Source organism: Filobasidium floriforme, assembly GCF_021052385.1.
Source record: "Filobasidium floriforme strain CBS 6241 chromosome Unknown HD553scaffold_16, whole genome shotgun sequence".
Taxonomy (NCBI): domain Eukaryota; kingdom Fungi; phylum Basidiomycota; class Tremellomycetes; order Filobasidiales; family Filobasidiaceae; genus Filobasidium; species Filobasidium floriforme.
In genome coordinates, this window is record NW_025763637.1 from 699820 (window position 1) to 716286 (window position 16467).

The following is a 16467-nucleotide window of genomic DNA, read 5'->3' on the forward strand; positions in this document are numbered from 1 at the left end:
AGAAAGAGAAGATGCGGCAAACAGCTTTACTGCATCTCTTACAACAGAGTTTGTATAGAAATCAGTTTCGATTCGAGCTGGCGACAAGTTTGGGTTGAGTCGACAAGATGATAAGACAATGTTGGATAGCAACTTACCCTATAGAAGAAGACGACCAGCTCATGCTTCATGCAAGCAGCCCAAAAATTGACGAATCCACCATATACCGAATTGAGCTGCTCCGGCACAGAACATACAGATTAGGTACCCTTCTGCTTGAAGGGCTAATATCCACGTGGCGGAACGGTAAATATAAACAGGCTGGCCCCACAAGTTGTCCATACCAAGATGCTGACCCATAAGCATCTCCGACAGTGATGTCTTTGCCGACATTCACCTACGATTCTAGAGAATTGGTGTTCAAACATAAATGATGTTATTGCAAGGAAGGAGAGGCTCGAAGAATTGACCATCGAGTCCAGTGAGGACGGATACACTCGCAACGAAGAATAAGAGAACTGGTGGTGGTTGAAAATGAACGTATGTCCGAATCGTTTTCGCTCGAATTCGGGGCATGTACGAGTACAGTAAAATCATATCAAGCTAGAGAATTCCCGCACTCGAAAACGCAACTTGTGTGTCGTGCACATCGTCTGTCCTTACCATCGATCAATTCCGATGTCGATGCAGGAGACGACTTGAACTGGGAGTTTTAGTATCCTGTTCGTTGCATCGCGGGAGACTTTATTGCTGGTATTCATCGATACAAGTAGCACCTATGCGCGTATTCGAGACTACCAGTCGCCCGTGAAATGCTGGCAGATATGCAAGGTACATATGATAATCATGATCATGATTATAATCATGATTGTGGTCATGAACACCTGATTACAAGTTTGACGCCCAATAACCCACGAAGTGAGACCCACGATTCATGTGTAGACTTCGTTCCCCGACTACAACCCCCAGATACTCCACAGGACAGCTGCAAGCCTCCTCCGCTTACTAACCCTCAGACGCCCCTGTTCCAAGCTCGGGACCTGACCTCCCCGCCTCTCGACCTCTTTCCCGATCTCAAAGTACGAAGCTACCATCGCCCTGGTTCCCGCCCGGGCTGTATACGGCAAGTCGGCGATAGCATCCCTAGAAGCGGACTTTAACTCTTCGGCCATGCGTAACATGCGTAGCGTATAGCTCGGCGCGTGAAAAGCGTCGGGACCTTCGAGGTCTCTAGGTCGATGAGCTAGCATCTCGATCTGCTTCTTCCCCTCCCCCTCACTTCGGTTCCGGAACCACTGCATGGGTATGTATATCCTTCCGATCGCTTCGACGTCGCTCCTCACGTCCCTAGCGATGTTGACCAGCTGCAACGCCTGACCCATCTTCCTCCCCTGTCCGAGGGTCTCTTTACGCTCGGGGGAGAGGGTCCATCCGTTTCCGGCCGTGACGGGGTTCGACGTGAGGACGTTCCACGTCAAATGGATGATCATGTCCGCCACCGACCCGGCCACGCGGTCGGCATAGAGTACGAGGTCGGCCTCGGTCTGGATCGGCGAGATCCGTTTCCAGAGTGTGTCCCGCGTTTCAACCCCGTCACCTATCCGGGTGAGCTGGAGCATCTCCCGCTTGTCCGGAAACTCCAGGTCCATCTGGTACCCGTCCAAGAGATCGTCGAACGGTCGTCTAGGGACCAGATCGACGATGAGCCTGCTAAACAGGTAAAACGCCGAGTACGCCCTCGAGGGCACTTTAGTCTCGAGGAAGACGTCCAGTGACCGAAAATCCCCCCGTGCGGTGGCATCGTCGTAAGCCAGGTCGAGGAACCGTCTCATCATCTCGAGTCGTCTCTGTTTCCTCGCCCCAATCTCTTTCAACGTCAACGTCCTCGCCTCGCCCTCGTCCTCATCGTTGGAGTCCCCGACCTTGACCTTGGTCTCAATACTGACCACCTCGCCCTGCTCATCATGATCGTCATCGATCAGGTCGTCCGTCACCCTACACCACCCATAAACCGCTATCAACCCACACCGCATCTCCCTCCCCCATCCGAGCTTGGCCACGCTGAAACTCTTGCTTCCCGCCTTCAAGGTGGCTTCGCTGGATTCGAGCGAGACGAGGAGTTGTCGAGGGATGGGGGGTGGGGAGAGGGCGAGTCTCGTCAAGAGGGTGATGTGTCGGATAGGGTTGGCCGGGGGACAGCGAGGAGTAGGGACCGAGCCCCCGGTCGGAGGTGGGGCGAGGAGGAGGAGAAAATGAAGGTGCGAGATGAGCGATGAGGAGAGGACGAGGAGGTACGAGACGATGGCGAAAAACACTGCCTCCCTAAAACCGAACGAGCGGGCGAGTACCATCGTCAGCATTTCACGATCGACAAGGAGGACCGCCCAGACGGACCGTACGACTCACTCTACCGGCAACCCCCTCCAAAGCACCCACCCCAACGTCCTCTTTCCCTGGGTATCGATCGCCCAAGCGCCCGCCCTGATAGCGACGGTATCGACCATCCACAACCAACCCGTCCCCACAGCCCAAGCTATCCAGTCTTCTGGCAAGTCCACTTTGGCTCCTAGGGCGGTGAGGAGGGCGAGCACGGGTGAGATCCAGATGAGGATGGCGGAGAGGTAGAAGAGGCGGTCTTCCACGGGTTGTAGTTTGAGTTGGAAGGGTGATTTGAGGGTTTGGATGAAGAAGGTAAGAACCCCAGATTTAGGATTCGTAAGGGTAGTAACCGGATGTGCGACGATATCGCACAGGATAGGAAGAGGTGTAAAGAGCCCGATCCCGCCTAGTGTCATGACCCCCAACCAAAACAACCCAGCGAGAGGTCTTCGAGGTAACGTCTGTATTCTTTCTTCTTGTATGGTTGTCTTTCGTATCCGTGTTGATGTTGATGTTGATGTCCTTGTTCGAAGTGTTCGTATCCGTGTAGGTGACGGATTGGGGGGTATGGAATTCTTGCGCTCGTCCTCATCCTCGACCTCGTCCTCGTCCTCTTGCTCATGCCCGTCAGCTTTCTCCCCCTCCCCCCCAACCTTAGCCTCACACCCATCTCCCTTGTCATCCCCACCCCACCCCTTGATGACACCGACGACCGTCAACCCCCTCCACGCAAAAGGAATCCCCCTCCCTACGCCCGCTACCGCCTGAACCAGTACCAACAACAAAGGCTGTAAGATGAAGAACAAGTGTTCTTCAATTGGGACGTGGTAGATCTTGAAGAGGATCGAGGAGGGGGGGTATGTCCATGCTGCGTGAGAGATTATCCACTGCGGTTGTAGAAGATGGTTTGGAGGGGAAGGAAGAAGGTGGTTCGGGGAGGTTGGGGATGGAAGAGAGATGTCAATGAGATGGTGATATTAGCATATGTATAATCGTAAAAGAAGTAGCAGACCCGGTGAATTGGGAGCCGCTCGAGCGTGTACGACTGACGTTATCCCAAGGTGTAGTCCATATCGTCGCCTACAAAACCCAGACAGCGGAAACGTTAGCCATGCCCTGAAGGGTCCTGTGTGTAGATTCAGGCATCTGAAGAAAGCTACTCGCCATGAACATCAACCATCCGACCTTGATCCCGTCCCTCCTCCCAAAGAGCGGACCGTAGAGGTACCCCAAGAGCAAGATGGGTGGGATCACGAAGATCAGGTGTCTAAGCCCAGTAATTGGAGAGAGGTATTCAGTTGCTGTGGACAATTTCAAAGTGACAAGATGTTGGGGGAAAGGGAACTTGCACTTGAAAGTATGTCAATGACAGCGGTGGTATTGGTGGTGGTGGTGATGCCATGATGCTCGGAAATTTCGTCCCTCCTGTGCTCGTCGTTGGTTCGAATTCGATGGCGATTTACGGACGACGGCTTGACATCCTTTTCCTCTCGTCTGTTCAAGGGATGGTATCTATGGATTGCTGGTTGTGGAGTAAGATGTTGTTGTCGAGGGTGACATGGAAGGTGACATGGATGTTGAATCTATTTTCTACCTTTTGAGCGGGGAAGAGGGAGGAGGAACTACGTCGTCCACCCAGACAAACCCTTACAACCCCACCTAACCACAACCACTCCCTACCCCAAGACCTCCCAAACCAATCTCCCATCTCGCAACCCACCATGCAACCACCAACATTAAACCTGAAACCCGTCGACCGGACCTCTTCCTCGTCGAAACGTCCAGCACGACGACCCGTACCCGACGCTCGCCAGGTCGACCCGATCAATAATGTTCGACCGACGTGGGAGTATATGGCGAGCAAGGATGGAAGGGATAGGAACTTGATCATCATGTTACACGGGGTCGGTACGTTCTGACATCGACTGTCTGAAAACCCTCATCTGACGATCTGACGATATCCTATTGACTATATATATATATATATATACACAGGTGATACAGAACGACCGTTCTTTCAGCTCGCCCAGAAATGGCAACTCCCCGGAACATGCATCTTGTCTCTCAGAGGGTTCTTCCAGTCAGTCCAGATTCAGAATCTCTATCGCTCGTCCTGCTGTCAAACCCTTGATTTCACTTATCCGCCGACGTTCCTGTAACACACCCACCTTTGGTCCCACTGAATCTATGCTTATCACTCATGCCAATAGGGTCCCCCTGATGGACTTCCCCTCATACTCCTACCTCCCCATCTCCATGACCCATTACCTCTCCCCCGACCCTCCTCCGATCCCGACTAAAGAACAGCTGAAGGCGCTGCAAGAGGTCACGTTGCCGCTCTTGAAGAATATCTTGCGGTACCTCGTCCGGGACTCTAATCCTAATCCTAATCGAAGCGGGATTGAAAGTGAAAGCGAGAAGGGGATTGGGATTGGGAAGGATAATACGCCGGTGGGGTGCGGGTGTGGGTGGGACCCGGAAGAGATCCATCTGTTCGGATGGGGAGAGGGGGGGACGATCGGGTTGGAGTTGGGCAGGTCGTTGGCTCTTTCTTCTTCATCACCATTAACATCAACATCCACAACATCTTCGCCGACAACCAAGAATCAGAATGGGAATGGGAATGGGCAGGAAAAGGAAGACAAGGACAGGGACAGCAAGCGGATAAACAGGCTAGGATCGGTCATCTCCATATCCGGGGACCTGTACTCGACCCCGCCTGTCGGAGCAAAAGATCTCGGAGGAGAAACCCCTGTGCTCTATTTCCACCGCCCTAGAGTCAAACCTTCCTCTTCATCGCCTTCCTCCAACTCTTCAAATTCAAATGCGGATTTACCATCGCCATCGCCATCGTGGCTGAAAAGAACGTTCGCCCACCCTCAAACGATCACCGCCAAATTCTCTCCGGTCGCTGCGCAGCAGGACGAGAAGGGCAGGGATATCCGGATGCCAGAAGGGAGGGAAGAGTGGGAGGGGGTGATGAGGTTCTGGAGCGAGGTTTTGGTCAGGCCGGGTATGGAGGAGACTTCGAGTTCTATGGCGGGGGAGGTTTATGAGGTGGTCCGATGAGGCTGAGGATGAGAGGAGGAGGAAGGGTCGGGCAGCGGAGCGTCGCAACAGCAAGGATTAACGAGTAACGACACTACTGGTATTGCGACCATGACATTATGACATAGAGATCCCGATCTGGCTAGAAATACGAAGCGACCTGTCAGCCGAAGGACTGGGCGACTGTGCGTCTCACCGTGCGATGAGATCTAGGACGATTTCTCTCAACGAACGTTGGCGCCATCGACGAGATAGTCTTTCTTCCACCGGCGGCGTCAAACCGGGAGGCAGCTGGGGAGCACTTAGAGCACCTTGGATTGATCCAACCCCGCTCTGCAATTGAATATCTCGATCGTTCATGGAGCGCTCTTGCGGGGTGGTTCCAGACCAATACGGATTCGTACCCCAATGTCGTATGGGGAACCGATGAGTGCAACCCGCTCATCTTTGAAATCTTCCGTTTCCACACACCTGATCTGTCGGGCACACGCAAATTTGCGTCATGGTTGGCGAAAGATGCGGGGATTCCCGTTGTACTGTGCTCGAATTCGACACATCCTAAAGCACAGAAGACGAATACCAAGACCAAGCCGCAGGGGACAAACACGACCGAGCCCAAGCCGTGGCAGACAAACACGACGAAAGCGCCACTTCGCTCGTGCCCGTACGGCTTTCTTTCGATAATTGCCGCGAATTCAGAGCTATCAAGTTGCAAGACTATCACCGATAACGATGTCATGATCGTGATGCATCCTGTCGCCTGCGACGTGGCTGTACAAGATGTCGTCCTGTATCGCACATACCACTACATGATGAGGTAAGCGCACCTCCTTCGCTCCAAGCTCCGAGATACGACACAGGTGGTTCTGTAATTGCACATACCACTACGTGATCAGTTGGCCGGATGCACTTCTAGCCACCACCCCGGATTCCACCTCTGTTTTCAGATGGCGGGATGTTGAAGTCTACAAAAGGTTTGCGCCGACCCATTCACCATTCAGTCACCCTCCCGAACTCGGCTGTAATCGTGAACTTGTCGTATGGGATGTGAGGGTCATATCATGACAGTGGAAAGATTACCAGGACCTATCCTGTCTCGTTTTGAGATACAAAGTCAGGACTGTGCAGCATGTGTACCATGTCCCGTTTGACTACGGAACCATGATGGTCAGTCACGCCATTCAGAGTGATCTCATCAAGTTGGAAGACCTGGACAGTTTCACTCTGCTGTCAAACCGGTCAGGATCCGGCCCCTAACCCCATTAAAGGCGCGAGCCTGACGGATGGCTATCAAACCAGTTTGTATATACAACGAGCGCTGCCGCTCCTTCTGCCAGGGCAATCAAGAACGCGTCTGCATGGTTTGCATCGGAATCTCTTCCCATGAAGCTCGCTCAGGTATCGCCGCCAGACCTTAGGAGAGCAAGTAGTTATCAGCCGTCTTTCACACTGCCCGGACGAGCCGGTCGACCTACCCGCAAGTTTCTATTGTCGATCCCCATCCAGTTCGGTATAATTCACGTCATTCTTCCCTCGCATCGCGTCAAACATTCGTTTCATCATTCCCTTCGGGTTGCCATTCTCGAGCAACTTGCTCGAAGAGTTTTGCCTGGTCGTCCGTGTTCGCGAACCGGCGCGACTGCCCGGTCGACTGCTCGTAGGTGTACCCGAGTACAGCGACGACTCTTCGTCGCCATCAGCATCGTTCTCGTCGTCGTCGTCGTCCGAGTCGGACTCGACTTTCTCGTCCCCGAACAAGTCGCCCATGTCTTCCAGGTTGATTCCAGCCTGTGGTGAGTGCAAGGAGAGACAGCATGCTAGCTTTAGCAAAGGAAGCTTGCCTCGTGCGCTTTACACGCAAAGCAAAACTTGCCGTCTCGGGAAACAAAAAGTAGACTTCAATGCGGGGCAAATCAGCTTCAAGCCGTGCATATATGAAATTGTTCCCAAACTTACCTATTACGAATGCCAAGGCACACCAACCAGCATGGAAAGGGTATAATCTCCATGTGATGAGTTCTTGCAACACGGGGGTCATGACTCCGACGATATAGTTGAAGAACCAGTTCTGACATCAAAACACCGTTCAGTTAGAAAAATTCTCTCTCGCTGTGCTCTCGCACCTAAACTCACGGTTGCGGTCGATAACGATACTCCCTTGGCTCGGAAAGGCAACGGCATGATCTGAGACCCAAAGGATTGAATCAATCTCATGGCTTCGGTTGACAGCTGGCGAAGACCTACCTCAGGTGGGTACAGCCACGGGATAGGTCCGAACGACATTCCGAACGCCGCATTGTAGACAACAATGCAGACCACCACTACAGACCGCATTATATCGATCAGCTATCCGACAACCATCTTGAAGAAACCGGAGTCGCGACTCGCCTGCTTTGGGTGTGATCGCTTGATCGATGTAGATCCACCAGCCAGTAGCCGTCAGGGCGATTGCCATCTATCATAGTATATCGAATACGTCAATTTCACGGATACCCATTACTCGACGAACGGCTTACGATGACGGCCCCGGTCAGAAGGATAGGCCTCCGACCGAGCGTATCGACGATAAACCAGCTGTAGGCGGTACGTCACTGTATTTAGTAGTGTGCAGGGTCCAGATATGGAGGCTCATGACACTTACGGGACGATCGACGAAGCGACGTAGAACAATCCGTTGATTCCAGTCATCAGAATGGCGTCCCTGCCGATCCAACCAGCCTCTGACGGGATAGCCACTCTGTCAGTTTTCAACGACCTGCAAGTGTTCTTGATATCTATCACTCACGCTCGAACACCAGCGGGGCGTAATATGAAACGACGTTGATTCCAGCCTATAGAAGTGATGATATCCGGATCAGCTTAAACATTCAATACTGATTGAACGAAGATTTGTATCACGATTCCAAACTCACCATTTGCGCCATGGCCTGACTGCTCATGGCGATCAAAACCCTCGACCTATACCTCGTCCACAACGCCTTGTAGCTCCTATCTGGGACCAACCTATCCTTGAGAACAGCCTCTTTGATGATCCTAAATTCTTCCTTGGTGACCGGGTCATCGAGGTCTCCATTGTGAAAGTCGGCCAGGATCTTCAATCCTTCCTCGTCCATATCCTTGTCGATTGCGTATCGAGGAGACTCTGGCAGGGCTAGAGCGCCGATGGCGAGGATCAATCCGCCGATGCATTGGATTGAGAGGGGGATACGCCATGCGGCGTCCGACTCGATATACGAGCAGAAATAGTCGATCCACTAAGGGTGCGGAGACGATATATTAGCTTGAGACAAGCTTGACGGGAATGGCTGTACTCACGATTGACGAGGCATATCCGACGATCTACCATGACCACAAGTTATCAGCTCGAGCTCTTCCCCAGTGTCATTTCCCAAAATCATAACTCACATTCAAGGTGAATTCTATGCACGCCAGCTTTCCTCTCTGCGCACCACACGTTACATCAGCTCCGGATCAGCTTGTTTGGTGACAAACAGTCGCCCATCGACTCACATGATCCGCCGGCGAAATCTCGCTCTGGTACATGGGCACTACCGAGCTTAACAACCCCACCCCTGAACCACTGATGATCCTCCCGACGAGCATCATCGTGTACCCCATCGTCAAGGTCTGTATCGCACCTCCTACGGTGAAGATGCATGCGCCGAGGAAGAGGGTGAATCGCCGACCTTTTGTATCTGATAGGTGTGCTGAGAGGAGGGAGGTGACTTTATACCAAGAAAGGCGAAGAGGGTTGGTTTCGATAAGCGGACAGTTTATGTCTACATGGGCAGGATTCGGCGGATGACGTACTGAAAGCTCCGATCTCGAGGATAGCCACCATATTCCCGAGTTCTGATGCTGTTGGGTTATTGACTACAGCAGAACATCAGGATCAAACGGTCAGGAAAGGACCTCTGTGGACAAAGGCACAAGAGAAGGACACGCACAGAACTTCTTGAAATACGGGTTCGTGATGAGCCCGGACATGACACCCCTTGATGCGACGACGTTGTTCAGTCATATTATGAGCACAAAGTTGAGACATACAGCTCATTTAGGACTTACTGATCGAACCCAAAGAGCCATACACCGATTGACAAGAAGAGTGAGACGCCATAGAGTAGCTTCTGACCGACGACCTTGCTACCTGTCTTGCCGGACAGTTTAGGCGGTGTGAGATCGGATGCGCTCACATGAGGTGACATCGCTGCAGATCCCGTTCTAGACCAAGCTAGGGCTTATAGTAATCCCTGTCTAAGCCGTCGGATGTCGATATGGAACCGGAGAATGGTGGTTGATGATGATGATGATGATCGAATATGAGTAGGTCGATTTTGGCTGTGTGGAGTCGTTCGGGAGCGTCGGTCTTGCGCGACGTGAGTCACCGAGGACCAGCAGGCGCAAAGCAAAGTAGATGCGTGCGATTGGGCGCACAACGAGAATAGAAACGGTACAAGCTCGACAGGCGAGACGATACATATGCAGGCAGTCGGGAGCAGAGGTCAGGATGCTAGTGATAGATTAAAAACGACTGCTCGAATGGGCGAATTGGGATGGCCAGAGCTGCTGCGCCTGACGCGCTCAAGCGGCATCGGCCATGAAAGGGAAAGCTCGTAGCCACCATCCAACGAATCAAAGAACATAGTATCCCATAAAACAACTCGGTGGAAAATAATAACAAAGGTGATTAGAGTACAAATTACATTTCCTATTTGTGACTAGCTCGAAAGCGGACTCCGCATTCAGCTAATCCACCCGCAACCCCACTTTACTCGGCATATAGCCAAGTACCCTTCATTCCTCCATCCGCTTAGGCGAGGTTCTTGTGCTCGAGGTGGTCGACGTCGCCCTGCTTCTTCTCGTCGTACGAAGGGTCGTGAGCCAGCTCCTCGACGGTCCTGTCGTGCAATTGCTCGACCTTCTCGTCTCCGTCGAAGATGGCAGCGATGGCCTCCAAAGACGGTTGTCGGAAAGTCTCGACCAAGTAGAAGTAGATGAAGACGACCTCGAAGAGCAAGAAGACACAGTAGACGATGTAGTACTTCCACTCGATGGCACCGAGAGCGACGGGGTTGACGTATTGGTTAAAGACGAGGGTGATGTTGACGGCCAAGTTCATGATGACCAAACCCTTGGCTCGGATTCGGAAGGGCAAGATCTCGACGGTGTAGGCGACGAGCAAGGGGGACATGGCCAAGTTGTAGAAGGCGTAGTACTGCGCGAGGGCGAGGATGATTTGTCGTTAGCCGAAGTCTCAGGGCGAACACGGGGGGAACAAGATTACTCACGATGAAGATGAAGGCGATGAAAGCACGACCGGCACCGGTGGCAGAGTGCAAGGTAGTGCCGTCCTCGGTGACCGAGACGACGGAAGAAGTGTTGTATACACCGGCACAGGCGGTACAGACTAAGGCCCAGATAGAACAACCAGGTCAGTTTACGTCGTCCCCATGACTGCAAGAGTACACGCCCGAACGTACGAGTGAAGAAAACGGTCATTCCGATGGTACTGGCCAAGAACAAGAATCGTCGTCCGAGTCGGTCGACCATCATGGCACCGAAGATGGCAGTGGCGTAGTTGGTGAGTTGCAAGATTCCGTTGATGAGGGTTCGGGTCTCGGCCTTGGCGACACCGACAGAGATGAGGACCGAGTTCAAGTAGTAAGAGACGAGACCGTTACCGGACCACTGGGAGAAGAAGGCGATGGCGATAATGATCCTCATCCTCTTCAGGTTACCCCTGCCCTTGAACAAGCTGAGCCAGGTAGAGCTTTGCGAAGCCTCCTTCTCAAGCTCGATGGCGGCCTTGCACTCGTCGAATTCGTACTTGGCGAGAGGGTCCGAAGCGTCTCCGGCACAGTGCCATTTGACGAAGAAATCCATAGCACGCTGTTCCTTTCCGTTGTTGATGTTCCATCGAGGCGATTCGGGGATCATGAAGATGAGGATGACCTGGATCATGGAAGGGAGTCCCTGCAAGAGGGAGGGGATTCGCCAAGACCAAGTGTTGTTGATTCGGAAAGTTCCGTAGGTAGCCCAGGCGGCGACGATGGAACCGAGGTACCAGGAAGAGTTGTACAGCGAGGTCAAGGGTCCACGGTAGGTAGGGAACGCCAACTCGGTGATCAAGAGAGGAGCGGCGGTACAGGCGAAAGTGAGACCGAATCCGATGAGGCTACAAGGATGAGCGAGATAGGTTAGATGGCTGTTCTTCGATAACGTTGAGGTCTGAAAGTATGGTATGCTCACGTTCGGGCACCAATGAACATTCCGATGGACTGCGCAGCGGTCTGGATGGCGACTCCGGCCAACATGACTGTCGGGTCGAGGGATGATCAGACCAGCTTCTACTGCGTCCCACTGAAATAGAGACACTCACTGCAAGAACCAAAGAAGATGGCAGCTCGTCGTCCGAACTTGTCGGCAACATAGGCGGAGAAGGGCAGACCGGCGATACCTCCTATCGATTGACAGGCGTTGAAGATACCCAGAAGGGATCCGGTCGGTCGGTTAAAGTAGATCTGCCAGTTCTCCACGGTCTGGAGACCGTTCATCATGGAACTAGATTCATCACGCAAGAGAAGATAAGTCAGCCTGCCTGCGATCGAGCTGACACGTTTCAAAAACACGAGCACGGTGACAGGAAGGTGAAACAGGTTCGAACATGATAGCCGATCACGGTGTAATCCGCGCCCACGCGCACCGCGGATGCAATCCCCTCACCCTTCTTTCTCGCACACGACCGGACTTCGACGACTCACCCATCGTATCCGTTCGTCATCGAGGTCAAGAGGACCAAGCCGATCATGAGGGTCAAGAGTGCCTGTCGACCCTTGTACCATTTGATGTCTCGTCCGCTGAGGAGCGAGTCGAGGTTGGCGTTCGGGCCGGAAGTGTTAACGGCGCCAGTTCCCGTCATCGTGTTCGTCGGGTCTTCGTAGAGGTTGTAGCGGTAGGTCGGGGTTTGTCGTGTCTGGCGGGCGATGCCTTTCAAGCTGAGAAGAGTGACTGAGAAGCGATTTGTACAGACCAGGACTGATGGCCACCGGGGTCCCAGACAGCGAGCTATATATCCCACTCGAGGTTGTTGCTCGATCGAGTCGAGGGAGGCGTCCCATACCTTCTTCGGCGTTCATCCCCGACGAGCCCCGGAAAAGCGAGGCAGGAGGACAGAGAAGGGGCACCAAGAAAGGCGAGTTAGCAGGGCGAAATCGTCGGTGCTGCTAGTCGGACTGAAGTACTGGATATTGCCCAAAGTTCGATCCCGCTGCCTGATCGCTCACATGTGCTGCATGTGCAGGTCGTTCCTACCCCTGTTCGCTCTGCGGGAAACGCGCTCGGGCCGCCACATCACTTCGTGGGACTCCGCCCGCGCGCCAGCGATAATGTTCCTTGCAGTGTTCCACGCGGAGACCCCTGCACATCCTTTTTCGCCATTGTTTGCCGGTCCAGCTGATCGGTCCAAGCACTCTCGCTGTCCCCTTGGCTTCTGCGCTTTGGCCTGTGACGATCGGCTTGGACGACGATGTTATTTTAGCGAGAGATCCACCGGTTGGCTATTCTCTGAAACCCTGATACGTTCCGGATATGGCCCGCTGTCCCCTACCCGATCAATCCTCCCCTCTCCAAGAGCGAGAAAGAACTCAATTCGTTCTGCTTCTGCTTCTCTTCCAGTTCTGGTTTCGTCGTAATTTGAGATCACATGCGACTGAACATGCGACGAAATCCGACACCGTACATCGAATTACGATCCACCACAGCTGCCCGGCTATCACAACACCGATCTCTGATCGCGCTCCTGATCCACGTCCAGCGACGCGATCGTCGTCGTCTGCAGGGTCACATGCAGAGATACCATCATACATCCTCTCACTAGCTTCTCCTCCTCTTGGCCTCTCGTTCGGTTGATGTCTCTGCCCTCTGCAAGCTGCATTCCTCTCGGTGCATATCGATCCTTGGATGCAATAGCAACAGCCGGACGATGACAGTCCGAGGGCGACGACGGTTTATTTCGGCCGCGAGCAGTCGCATTTGGCCTCGACCGTGACGAAATGAACGGAGGCAAACAGAGCTCAACCTCACAGCGCGGGTGGTTTGAGGCTCTGAGACAGTCACGTGATTAGCTCAGTTTCGGGTTGCGAACCTGAGTCTGCACTACCCCTACTTGACTGTCTCGAAATCTACAACTATAAACGTCTAGCGGTCGAAGAGCGTTACAAGCATCGTCCTATCGAGGGCTCCCCTTTCCGTCGACCGACGACTGGACGGTCTTTGCTTTGACTAGATGTACTGCCGTCTTCTTGATTCTGAACCTACAACTTTGCCTTGACTCCTACGGACCCATCCTTCGGGGTCTCTTCATCCACCTCGGCACACTTGCCAGCCAAGCGCCCAAACATGTCAAAGTACAGGCTATCTACTGTCGCTGCTGCCGAAGACGCTTGACCAAGCGCAGATCGGGCTGCGATTCCTTGCGAGATGATGGCCACTACGAGCGGGTCACATGTGGTCAGCGATCAACGATGAGATGGAGGTCGAACCGTTTTCTTGCGGCAAGACTCGAGACTTCGACTTACATCTCCACAACATCCAGCTCCTGACCCAAGCTAAACCCTTGATCGGGTGTTCCCATCGACTGCCCTCGACGACCGGGGTCGACTCGGTCCTCTTTCCCCCCTCGGCGATCCAGACATCCATCACCCGTTCCTTCCATGCTTCCCCACGTTGCATACACCCAACCCAATACCTTTCCAAGTCATCGACGTGTGGCACACAGAGAACGTCCCTAGTTATATTACGAAGGCCTTTGAGGAGGTTGGATGTGCCGGGTAGTTTGTTGTCCAGAGGGAACTGCGGTTGACCGCGAGATGAGAGGAGACGGGAGTGGGAGATCGAGGCGGGTTTGCATTCGTCCGGTACGTCGGACGGGTCGATTGAGTGCGGTAAAGTCAGGTTCCCAAGGTCCGAGAGCTATGGTTGTTCAGCGAGATATCAGATTTCTATCAGCACGAACCCTACACCATGTCCGCCTTGTCTTATAACACGACATTCGACGACACTCACCGGCGACCCTAGCGTACACAACTCCCAATCCAACACCCCGACGACCTTCCACCTCCCCTTCTCATTCCTCTTGAAGATCAAATTATCGATCTTATAATCCCCATGGACCAACCCCCACACCCCATTCCCCTTCTCCTGCTCTCCCACCCGCTTCGCCCCCCTCTGAAGGTAAGGCACCATCGTCTCCTCACCTTCGATCTTGCCGGTAGTTTCCTTCGGGTACGGTTTCCCAAGCAAGTCTTTCCGCAGGTGAACGGGGATCTTGGTCCGGCCCTGAGCTTCGCTAACGCGGAGGAGGCCCTTGACTTGACGTTCGTAGAACGGGACGGGTATGTGCGGAGGAGGTCCGAATGATTTGGGGAGGTCGAGGACGTCCAGCGGGAGGGTGGAGAGGATGGATAGGGTCTTGATGGCGACTTTCCAGCTATTGTCGTAAGGCATCACATGATATAGCTCTTCTTGTTAGCCTTCGCACCTCAGTCGACCACCTCGATGCAGTGTATTGACTTCTGCCCCTGACCCCGGACTTACCACTCGGCCTTTTCCTCCTCCCTGTCCAACTCGGGAAACTCGCAATCCTCAAAAACGTTCCCCTCCTTGAACTCCATCACGTAGAATTCCGGCATCCCCACATTATCCACCCCCAACCCATCCCCTTCTTTCCTTTTATCATCCCCGGGGTAATACCCATAAGTACGGGGGACCGGTACCAACCATTCGTCCACATCGTCATCGTTTTCGTTATCGTCATCCTCTTCTTGACCTGATTTAGAATTAGACGTGGATTTAGATTTCAGGTCCGTGCGGTGGGAAACGAGGTAAGAGTTGTAAGCGCTTAAACGGGAGAGGACGGTGTATTCCCTCAAGAGGTTGTGGGCTGTAGGGGAGATCAGGGCTCCGGAGGGTCGGGCGCGGAGGACGAGGTGGTTGTCCCTGTACGCAGGGGTAGAAGCAAGTCGACGGAGATCAGCAGGGAGGATCGAGATAGTTATAAGGGATGTTGGCTTACTTTTCGTCCACTAAGAGGTAGGTGGGGTTTGACTACGATGGAGATGACGACGAGAAATTAGATCAGAACACGAAGAGGTCAGCCCTGACCAACGCACCTGCCCGAACTGTTTAGACAAAAAGATCACGATCGATCAGCCTTACACCCTCTTGGCATCCAGCAGAACAACCGTTAAATACTCACGCTAAACTGCTTGACCTTCTTCAAGTCTCCCCATCCTGTCCTCTTGCTGTCGCTTTGAGCTCCGCTCGACCCAGCCTGGCTAGACGATGTAGGTGAAAAGACGGTCGACGCGAGCGAGCGGACGAGGTACGGTTGGAGCGTCTCTAGCGGGAGGTGATGGCGGGTCTCGACTTGGGGTGGCATGATGAAAGTCGCTAATGTGTTTGATGTATGTCCTGATATTCAATCGGTCGCGATCGGTCGTCAATTGGTCAATTGCAACTTCTGGGCGAGAACTTGTATAGCAGCTCGTCGATGGATGCGCTCTCCGGTTATCTCGATGGGCTACACCCTCGGTCATCGCGTTCGTCCCCCCGGTTAATCGAAATCCGGGAAATGTGGATTTACAGTTGACACGTCATGCGCGTCACATCGTCTTATCAAACAAAACGTCGATATCGCGTTTCACTCGAGCGCAGCCTGTTGCAAGTAAAGAACTAAATCGCTCAGATCGCTCGCTAGTCGGGATCGTAATCGCAGCGGGTCATGGGTTCACATTAGCGGTATAACCGCTCCTTGTCCAGTCTCCGAACCATCCAAGGACGACATCACGGGCATGATATGTCAAAGATTGAATCGATCGCGACGCCCGAAATCGTTACATGTGCTCCGTTTAAGAGCATAAATGATGATTCGCCTGTAGTAAAGGGTCTGAGAGTTACAGTGTCTCAACTGCCGCTACCACCACAGCGATGACCCATCCGAGTATCTGTTGTCACGTAGACCGAAAGTGAACGTGCGCTAATCTGATCCTGCGTGTTCGTTCG

General features: G+C 53.2%; 6 protein-coding genes across 6 annotated transcripts; 1 reads left to right on the forward strand and 5 right to left on the reverse strand.

The window, feature by feature from the left end:
* Positions 1-630: 630 nt before the first annotated feature.
* On the reverse strand, positions 631-3988 carry HD553DRAFT_72049 (Squalene/phytoene synthase-domain-containing protein). Its single transcript, XM_046184445.1, has 5 exons — positions 3708-3988; positions 3523-3625; positions 3409-3438; positions 2386-3245; positions 631-2301 (listed from the first exon to the last, which is right to left on the reverse strand). Exons 1-5 carry the CDS (start codon positions 3758-3760, stop codon positions 936-938), a joined length of 2412 nt encoding a protein of 803 aa, XP_046035273.1. The 5' UTR covers positions 3761-3988; the 3' UTR covers positions 631-935.
* A 51-nt stretch (positions 3989-4039) lies between these two features.
* Positions 4040-5498, forward strand: HD553DRAFT_72146 (uncharacterized protein). The gene is made up of 3 exons (XM_046184447.1): positions 4040-4266; positions 4354-4438; positions 4569-5498. Exons 1-3 carry the CDS (start codon positions 4080-4082, stop codon positions 5425-5427), a joined length of 1131 nt encoding a protein of 376 aa, XP_046035274.1. The 5' UTR covers positions 4040-4079; the 3' UTR covers positions 5428-5498.
* Positions 5499-6487, reverse strand: HD553DRAFT_72068 (uncharacterized protein). Its single transcript, XM_046184446.1, has one exon. The coding sequence runs from the start codon at positions 6143-6145 to the stop codon at positions 5570-5572; it is 576 nt and encodes a 191-aa protein (XP_046035275.1). The 5' UTR covers positions 6146-6487; the 3' UTR covers positions 5499-5569.
* Positions 6488-6891: 404 nt separating this feature from the next.
* On the reverse strand, positions 6892-9611 carry HD553DRAFT_343764 (uncharacterized protein; the record flags this gene model as incomplete). The annotated part of the gene is made up of 16 exons (XM_046182907.1): positions 6892-7194; positions 7262-7302; positions 7363-7474; positions 7540-7590; positions 7651-7727; positions 7765-7861; positions 7923-7980; positions 8048-8126; positions 8192-8237; positions 8319-8660; positions 8722-8745; positions 8812-8847; positions 8917-9131; positions 9217-9279; positions 9354-9400; positions 9472-9611. The coding sequence occupies 16 exons, from the start codon at positions 9609-9611 to the stop codon at positions 6892-6894; spliced, it is 1731 nt and encodes a 576-aa protein (XP_046035276.1).
* Positions 9612-10038: 427 nt separating this feature from the next.
* Positions 10039-12620, reverse strand: HD553DRAFT_72182 (hexose transporter). The gene is made up of 6 exons (XM_046184448.1): positions 12168-12620; positions 11786-11967; positions 11656-11722; positions 10887-11581; positions 10695-10813; positions 10039-10621 (listed from the first exon to the last, which is right to left on the reverse strand). Exons 1-6 carry the CDS (start codon positions 12323-12325, stop codon positions 10217-10219), a joined length of 1626 nt encoding a protein of 541 aa, XP_046035277.1. The 5' UTR covers positions 12326-12620; the 3' UTR covers positions 10039-10216.
* Positions 12621-13537: 917 nt separating this feature from the next.
* HD553DRAFT_72193 (kinase-like domain-containing protein) lies at positions 13538-15950 on the reverse strand. The gene is made up of 7 exons (XM_046184449.1): positions 15662-15950; positions 15576-15584; positions 15479-15510; positions 15001-15402; positions 14470-14893; positions 13983-14376; positions 13538-13894 (listed from the first exon to the last, which is right to left on the reverse strand). The coding sequence occupies exons 1-7, from the start codon at positions 15842-15844 to the stop codon at positions 13719-13721; spliced, it is 1620 nt and encodes a 539-aa protein (XP_046035278.1). The 5' UTR covers positions 15845-15950; the 3' UTR covers positions 13538-13718.
* Between the last annotated feature and the right edge of the window lie 517 nt (positions 15951-16467).

What these genes read in the sequence shown, in the direction of transcription:
- HD553DRAFT_72068 (XM_046184446.1), bottom strand. Translation starts at nt 6,145, where the DNA reads ATGACATCGTTATCGGTGATAGTCTTGCAACTTGATAGCTCTGAATTC.
- HD553DRAFT_72146 (XM_046184447.1), top strand. Translation starts at nt 4,080, where the DNA reads ATGCAACCACCAACATTAAACCTGAAACCCGTCGACCGGACCTCTTCC. An exon ending in CATCATGTTACACGGGGTCG is followed by an intron (nt 4,267 to 4,353) that starts GTACGTTCTGAC and finishes ATATATACACAG; the next exon opens with GTGATACAGAACGACCGTTC. An exon ending in TCTCTCAGAGGGTTCTTCCA is followed by an intron (nt 4,439 to 4,568) that starts GTCAGTCCAGAT and finishes TCATGCCAATAG; the next exon opens with GGTCCCCCTGATGGACTTCC.
- HD553DRAFT_72049 (XM_046184445.1), bottom strand. Translation starts at nt 3,760, where the DNA reads ATGGCATCACCACCACCACCAATACCACCGCTGTCATTGACATACTTT. An exon ending in TCGGATGGTTGATGTTCATG is followed by an intron (nt 3,439 to 3,522) that starts GCGAGTAGCTTT and finishes TGGGTTTTGTAG; the next exon opens with GCGACGATATGGACTACACC. An exon ending in GGACTACACCTTGGGATAAC is followed by an intron (nt 3,246 to 3,408) that starts GTCAGTCGTACA and finishes CTACAACCGCAG; the next exon opens with TGGATAATCTCTCACGCAGC.
- HD553DRAFT_72182 (XM_046184448.1), bottom strand. Translation starts at nt 12,325, where the DNA reads ATGACGGGAACTGGCGCCGTTAACACTTCCGGCCCGAACGCCAACCTC. An exon ending in ATGTTCATTGGTGCCCGAAC is followed by an intron (nt 11,582 to 11,655) that starts GTGAGCATACCA and finishes TCATCCTTGTAG; the next exon opens with CCTCATCGGATTCGGTCTCA. An exon ending in TCATCGCCTTCATCTTCATC is followed by an intron (nt 10,622 to 10,694) that starts GTGAGTAATCTT and finishes GCCCTCGCGCAG; the next exon opens with TACTACGCCTTCTACAACTT.
- HD553DRAFT_72193 (XM_046184449.1), bottom strand. Translation starts at nt 15,844, where the DNA reads ATGCCACCCCAAGTCGAGACCCGCCATCACCTCCCGCTAGAGACGCTC. An exon ending in GAGGAGGAAAAGGCCGAGTG is followed by an intron (nt 14,894 to 15,000) that starts GTAAGTCCGGGG and finishes TTACGACAATAG; the next exon opens with CTGGAAAGTCGCCATCAAGA. An exon ending in TGTGTACGCTAGGGTCGCCG is followed by an intron (nt 14,377 to 14,469) that starts GTGAGTGTCGTC and finishes GAACAACCATAG; the next exon opens with CTCTCGGACCTTGGGAACCT.